The 7,500-nt window shown below is 36.9% G+C and overlaps 2 protein-coding genes across 4 annotated transcripts in view; one reads left to right on the top strand and one right to left on the bottom strand.

The window, feature by feature from the left end:
• Positions 1-553, bottom strand: part of Alg14 (ALG14, UDP-N-acetylglucosaminyltransferase subunit) — an 8,011-nt gene extending 7,458 nt beyond the window's left edge. The window contains exon 1 of the mRNA XM_043035870.2: positions 419-553. The gene's annotated coding sequence lies outside the window, so the exon portion shown is untranslated. The remainder of the gene's footprint in view (positions 1-418) is intronic.
• A 342-nt stretch (positions 554-895) lies between these two features.
• Sec6 (Exocyst complex component Sec6) overlaps positions 896-7,500 on the top strand; it is a 9,799-nt gene continuing 3,194 nt past the window's right edge. Inside the window, exons 1-10 of one of the 3 annotated variants that reach the window (XM_043035869.2) lie at positions 896-994; positions 3,308-3,448; positions 4,417-4,529; positions 4,743-4,938; positions 5,104-5,236; positions 5,373-5,494; positions 5,763-5,918; positions 6,184-6,309; positions 6,493-6,675; positions 7,496-7,500. The exon at positions 7,496-7,500 is cut by the window's right edge and continues 168 nt beyond it. In XM_043035869.2, coding sequence (XP_042891803.1) covers positions 3,323-3,448; positions 4,417-4,529; positions 4,743-4,938; positions 5,104-5,236; positions 5,373-5,494; positions 5,763-5,918; positions 6,184-6,309; positions 6,493-6,675; positions 7,496-7,500 — 1,160 coding nt within the window. In that variant the 5' untranslated portion in view covers positions 896-994; positions 3,308-3,322. Of the gene's footprint in view, positions 995-1,879; positions 1,988-3,307; positions 3,449-4,416; positions 4,530-4,742; positions 4,939-5,103; positions 5,237-5,372; positions 5,495-5,762; positions 5,919-6,183; positions 6,310-6,492; positions 6,676-7,495 lie in introns of those variants that run through there. The other 2 variants (XM_086555601.1, XM_086555602.1) reach the window with 2 other exon arrangements.

Below are 7,500 nucleotides of genomic sequence, written 5' to 3'. Positions count from 1 at the left end.
TATGTGAGGTGGATATTTGTTGGCCTTTTCCACAGCACCAAAGCCGATAGGCCACAGTGATCGCAGCACTTGCTGTCTCAGGCTGATGCCATGCTAGCTTTAAAAATTACAAATTAAACAAAGTTGAATTTTGAAAACGTTCCATGTAAATGACAAGTATATTTTAAGTTTATGTTAACATCTATCCTTGTAAAATCATGTTCCCTAATTTACATCATTTGTTCTTTCATTATGATTTAATACTACTACCTACTAAACATAAGTTGTTGTTGTTTTCATTAACTGTGCTACATGCATCGCGTTTGTTTAATAATGTATCAATTTGACCGGCTGCCGGCAGCCTCGCCAACAACTAAGCTTTAACAGTACATGTATACTTCCTCACAACATTCACGTGTTATTCTTAAATACAACTTACAGCATCAGTAGGTTAAAGTGATCAATGGTGATAGAAAATCATGCAAAATAAGCCACAGACGACCGTCGAACCAATATGTTTTTCTTTTACACACAAAGTGACATTCGAACACTTGAGTCCATGTTAGAGATATCTATTTTTATGTATGGGTATTACTTGACAATTTTCATTGTAATTTTCAACAGGATATAAAATAAAACATGGTTCTGCATATATATAGCTATATAGATGTATCCATACAGCCAGATATTGAGTGAAAATTATATGACGTTGAATTGTTATTCCCGGTTTCGAACACTTGTATATCTAAATTAGTATCTGAATTTCCGAAACAATTATATATATTTTGTATATCATCGCAACCCCTTCAAAATTCTAAAGTAATTTACAGTTACATTATAAAAGATAAATGTGATTATATAAAATAGTTAAAAGGAATATCAACGCAAATTAATAATATTAAAATGATTGCAATTATTTACGTTTCGTCATAATGGTGGGAGTGTTCATCTGTTAAGTGTCATCTCACCCAGGACATGAATTTCTTTATTTTGTAACTGTCTCTGCGAGAAAAAGGTAATAATGTTCAGAAGATATTGTGACTAACTATTCTCTTAAGTAGATGTAGATATATGGAATTTTATTGATGCCATTTTAATTTGCTCTTGCTAATTATTCATACAGTGACGAAACTTTCGTGATTTGCACAGATAAAACCGTTTTTTCTGTAATAAAGTTTTGGGTAATTCTAAACAATTGCTGCGTGTTTACAGCCCTATCGAAATTCTGTCATTGAATTGTATTTGACATATGCTATCGAGAGTAATATTTGTCCATAGAAAGCAAGGTAAATTTTCCGAATAACGCTGCATTACAAAATACCATAAAAGTGGTATCGATGGATTCCTCTCAACCTCTACTATTCATATATAGTGGAAATAATGTGCACTTCCACCCCTGGACCCCATAATCTGGGTGTCTTTTTTTTTAAGGCACTTCGTGCTAACTTGTCCTACTCCGGGGCATATTTCGTTTACAAAATCTTAACCCAATTGCCTACCTAACTTTGCCTTGTTTTTAATTCAGCCCTAGCCAAATGGGGGCTCCCCTCCCCTGGACCCTCCTTTTTAGAGCACTTCGTGCAACATACCTTGTGTAAAATACCCCGCAAAACTACTATCCTCGCCCTGAAATTCAAACATGGCTGTGTTTACATATTTACAGCTAGCGACAAGCTGTGGACCCTCAATGAATTACCTGCATGCGCTGTTATGTTCTCTCGATAGATGGCGCAATATTCCCCACTGTTTACAGTATAATTATAGAGTGTCCTCTATTGAGTGGTCGTGTCATTATCAGTCCTAGTTTCCTATCTTGAGGAATATATGAGATGAAGACTCAGTTGCTGTCATCATGGCACAGTGTGAAGGTTATTCATGGTTGCGGCATTTTCATCTACAGAACTAATTATGTATCCTAAGTGTCACGAAGTGCCCTGAATATGGGAGGTCCACAGGGGGGTGTAGCCCCCTCTTGGCAAAGGCTGACTTCAAAACTAGGCAAAGTGAGGTAGGTAATTGGGTTAAGCTTTTGCATATGAAATATGTACCGAAGTAGCATGAAGTGCCTTAAAAAGGGGGGGAATCCAGGGGGGGGGGCAAAACCCCCTCTTGGCTAGGGCTAACCTCAAAACTAGGCAAAGTTAGGTAGGTAATTGGGTTAAGATTTTGCATACGAAATATGCCCGGAATTCATATTTTACCCTGCAATTTCCCTGATCTACTTCATGCCCTCCCCTACTATTGGGACCCAGATTGTGGGGTCCAGGGGTGGAAGTGCTCATTATTTCCACTATATAAGACTAGTAGAGGTTGAGAGGAATCCATTGATACCACTTTTGTGGTATTTAGTGACACAGCGTTATTCGGAAAATTTACTGAAACCAATAATAACAATGTTATTGGATCTGATAGCAGGGAGGGTGTGATATATAGAGGGAATGTGCAATATACGTCATAATTATATTAATAACAAAAATAAACTGTGTGAATATCATGCTAAAAATCCAGGGAGTTCCTCCCCTCAACATCCTTCATAGTTTATACACGGTTACATTGGCTTCCATGAGAGTCAGTGTAGCATCAGCCAATATCCATTATGATGACTATATTTTCAAAACATTGTTGTGGCCTCTGCTCATTTGGTACTTTGATAAAGGCAAGCAAACTTCCACACAAACATCTGGGGAGACCGAGTTTAGCCTCTTTCCTTATTTTACAATAAATTGCCAGGGTGATCAAGAAGCTCTGCCTTGTAATAAAATATGTGGTGGAGAGATTGCTGTGGTTTACAGCAATTACTTTATTCCAAACAGGTCTCAGTATTGCCAATATTGTTACCCATTTAGTAAAAGAAATACGTCTTCATGTGAATATACAAGATCAGGGCAACAGTCATTGTGGAAAATCTCTTCTGATCCTACTTTTCCCTCCTTCCTAAGATGCTTGCAGGGGGGAATGGTGGCAAAAAACATTCTCAGTATTTATTGTATTGCTATACAGTGAGCTAATCCATATATAAACCAGTACTTAGTTTTCATCATCCATTGGCAGTGGATGGCATGATTTGCTGCAAAGGCAGAGTCGGCCATAGGCACAGATCTCACCATGCCAGACATGTAAAACAGCCATCTTACTGCACAAACATATATTTGATACCGCGACCAATGGGTTAAGGTTGAAAGTGTTGATTGTGTAGTACTATCATATTTTTACAGGAAGCTGCTTGTAATGGGCTCCTCAAAGCTGATATTATATCTGATACCTTGTTATGACCTATATAGCCAATGAATGTTAAGTCATCTCTCATTTTCATTCTTTTGCCGTGCAGCAGAAAAACTGAAAAATGGATGTTGGTGAAGCAGAGTCTGAGGCTATTGCCCGAGCCTCCCTTCTGGTGGCAAATATGCTCCAGAGGCCAGACCAGCTACAAAAGGTTGACCAGTACAGGAGGCGAGTCCAAAGGAAAAAGGTTTGATTTGTTCCCTTATGTTTTTTTTTATATAAGTTACAAAGTTTAGTTGTTTGAAACTTCTTATTTGGAGGGAAATTAAAGTCTCACTTACTCCCAAATAATCTTTAACCCCTTTGATGGGTTTCATGTTACAAGGATAAAATTGTCTAAGTTATTTGGTGACACACTTTGTGTCAAAAACTAGTCTATATTTGTTAGAATTTTTTTTATATTTGTTCTTAGTAGGGTCTGTAACAGTTGTTACTAAACTTTTTTTGAGTGGTAGCACCTTAATTTCATGTAGTTCTTTTTCCAACACCCTTTTCTTTAATCCCCATTCCACCCGACATGTACTTACTTACATGTTGAGACAGGTATTTCAGAGTCACGTAACAAAATGAAATTAAATTTCTTACACAGTTGTAGGGAAGGCCTGGTGCAGAGAGTAATATTTAGTGGTTAAGAAAATGGGCTTATTCAGTATTAAGAAAGATCTTTTTTTATTCAAAAAATATTTTTCTGTCACCAGTTACAAATTATCACATTATTCCAATAGATTATTTTTCTTCATTTGTAGACAAGTCTCTTTATACTTAAGTGTACATGTTTTTTTAAGCTTTATTTATTTTATGATATGTAGATTGATAGAAAACCACTTTCCTTTCCTATCAAACTTTTTTGCATCTTAATTTTACAAATTTTCATAGATATAAAAATAAAGAGAGAGGGGTAAGTACATTAACCCTAAAAATCTGGACCAGTACTTGTTTACTGTACCATAAAAGCCCAGTGGCCGGGGCCCGGGCGGCACACAGCCATGCCATATTGAATAATTGATTTAGGCCTAAGCGTTCGAAAGCCATGGCATTGTGACATTCAAGGCTAGAATGCCCCCGTCGTGAGTGGGTTAAAAAGATTAAAACTTGAACATATGTATGTAATTTAAATTATATTCTTGTGTTATAGGCTACATATTTTTTCAACAGGCATCTGTTGAGGCCATGTTGAAGACTGCCATGCAAAGTCAGCTTGATGGAGTCCGTACAGGTTTAGGACAGTTACAGGCTGCACTGACTGACCTGAAAGAGATAAAGACAGGGCAAGTATTAATTCTATATGCTCAGAAGTATTAGAGGATACGTATCTGTATTCATGCATTGATTAAATATGTAGATTGCAAACTAATATATTTCAATCTTTGTATAGTATACTATAGTTTTTGTATAGTCATCATTTATATATATATGTATGTGTTTGCATTTGTGTTTGTGTATGGTCGTAAAGAGATTTTGAGATATGAGATTTGTTACAGAATGGGTGAAATAGAGACAAGCTTAGTCCGTGTGCCTGAACTGAGCAACCAGCTTTACGAGTGCCGAGAAGAGTATGTCAGGTACTCACAGTATTTAGCTGCCATGGAGAACCTAAAACATATCTTCACTGTGCCCGAGTCTGTTGAGAAAACATATAAGTGGATTAATGATGGGAAGCTATTATACGCTCACCAGGTTTGTTTTTTATAATGTTTTACATACTGACATACTATGATATAATTATATACAATCACACAATACTCAGCGTGAAGCATTACAAAAAAGTTGGTAGATAGTGGAGAAATTATTACCGTAAAGGGTCCAACTGTGACTTGCTCATCAAATTTGAAATCCTTTCAGTGCCTAATGGACCTGGAGAATAGCAGAGATGAGTTGCTGTTTGAGCTGCACAAACTCCCCCATCAGAACCCTAATGATACACGAGTTCTGAAAGAGTCATTTGCAGATGTCCAGAAGCTCTCTGATGATCTTGGTGTGTTGTACTTGAATAGGGTTTATATTCATTTTCCTTATTTTTGTATTTTCCTAATGTTTGGAATGCAAAGATATTTGATATGAAACTTATTATATGTTAGAAGAGACATTCTAAACCCAAAGTCCAATTTCAGGGAAACAAGTTTGGATTATCCTGCAGCGCACTCTGAACACTGTCAGAAAGGAACCGACCCAGATTGTAACTGCGCTGAGAATTGTTGAACGAGAGGAAATGACTGATCAGTCTGCTCTGCAGGTAACTTAGTTAAAATAATATTGTTTGCATACAGCATATCTATGTGGGGCACGCACGCACGTATGTGTGTGTGTGTGTGTGTAATAGTATCTATATCCCAGAAGTAAGCTAGGTGATAATTAATAATGTGTTTGTACACAAAGCATTTTATCTTGATAAATTTTCAAGAAAGTCACATTAATGGTGTTTGCTATGATTCACACAAGATTGAGTGAACAAAGTATTTAGAGCCCGCCTGAAACCCCCAAATCATTATCTTGTCTCACAGCGTCAGAAGGGATCAGGGTTCCTGCCTCCCAGACGCCCCAAGAAGTGGCGAGAGAAGGCATTTGCTGTCTTGGAGAGTTCTGCCGCACAGCGTATCGAGGGAGGACAATTTGAAGACAGAGAGACCAGTAAAAACTGGCTGATTAAGCATCTGGAGGTGTGTTTTCTAGCTTGCTTTCTTCTTTTTCTTTCTATTTCTTGTTTTCTCTTTTCTCAAAATTAGCAACCCATTTGATTTTATTGCAGTTGTTATATTTCTTGTGTTCTGAAGTTTACTGAAAGATTTTCCACATTATGAATATAGAATGCAACTATGAAGAATATAAAATGAAAAATATGTACCCATAAGTTTCACAATTACATACTTTTAAAAAAAGTTTCCCAAGAATGGCTACCACACAAAACCTCTTTTTGCTCCTCAGGTTATTCGACTCCTTTTACTGGAAGACATGAAAGTCATCAAGTCACTGTGCATGCCGTGCTTCCCTCCACACTACGACATTGTTAACAGATACGTTCAGATGTACCATAAGAGCTTGTCCAACCATGTATGTAGCTCATTGGAATCCCACTAAACTTTGAAAAGTATTTTGAAATAACATAATGTTCTCATGAAAAATCTAGTATTAGTGTAATTAGTATGATTTGTAAAGGTTGTGCTGACTTCCTTTTAGAAAAGAATCAGAAGGTGGTAATTCCATTAATATTTAGGCATTGGCATTTGTTTCCAGCTCGTTGAGATAGTTGAAAGAGGCCTGGAGGACAATGAATATGTGACTCTCCTGTCTTGGGTGCTGAATGTGTATGGTGGGAAAGAACTCATGTCCCATCCACAACTGAATATCAATGTGGCAAAACTGGGACCATTACTGGAGAATAAAGTGCTGGAGGACCTCATATCAAAATACTTGCAGGTAGGTAGTGGTTGACTGATTTGCAGTCACAGATTTTTTGTTTTGTAAAGAAAGTTAGTGTTTTATTTTGGGGAGGTGGCTTTTTTTTATACCTTTAAAACTTCTAAGACTGGCCACATCACAAGATATCTGCCTGAGCTGGGTATCTTAAGATATTGTGTTTTCTATTATTTTCTAGACAGATGATATGATATATGAATTTACATATAGTATATTGGCTAAGTGATTCTAATTAGCATTTGGTATGATGTGTTATTATGCAACTGAAGAAATAGATAGCCTATATTTTGAACAAAAAAAAGTGCAGTGCACCACCATAGGCCCTTTAGGGGAAGGCTTTAAAAAATCAGAGGCTTTGTTCATTTTACTTGTTTTCTTTTGTTTTCCTATACTCTTTCCCTCCTGTCTCTCAGTGTCCAGCCATTCAACCAATGTAGAAATCATAGGCTGTCAGAAAAATTATTATAATACCCTCCTTCCTCCAATCTAACAGTCTAATTCTGCTGTCACACTGGTAGTAGACAGGCAGAAGAGGATAGGAGCTGTTTTGTTTGTCTTCTTACTGAACAAACTTTTTAATGAGTAAACTGACTATGCTTTTTCTTCATTCATTTTTTATGTGTCATCAGTGAAATAATCTCACAGTCCAAGTGAAAAATTATTAACTCTTACCATGATGCCCTTCATTTGTTGGTGTGGCCATGTTTATAGGCTACTGGGTTAACTTTTTGCTTCACTCACACCAGCTCACTTCCAATATGAACATGGCCTAAGAAGTGACTTCAACCTCCAAAATCATATCACATTCTGTCTCTTACAGAATGT

This window comes from Penaeus japonicus, unplaced genomic scaffold (genome assembly GCF_977035675.1).
Source record: "Penaeus japonicus unplaced genomic scaffold, GWHDUDI00000001_assembly GWHDUDI00000031, whole genome shotgun sequence".
NCBI classification, from domain to species: domain Eukaryota; kingdom Metazoa; phylum Arthropoda; class Malacostraca; order Decapoda; family Penaeidae; genus Penaeus; species Penaeus japonicus.
Note: the sequence above shows the minus strand (reverse complement) of the source record. Positions and strands in the feature narration are given on the sequence as shown.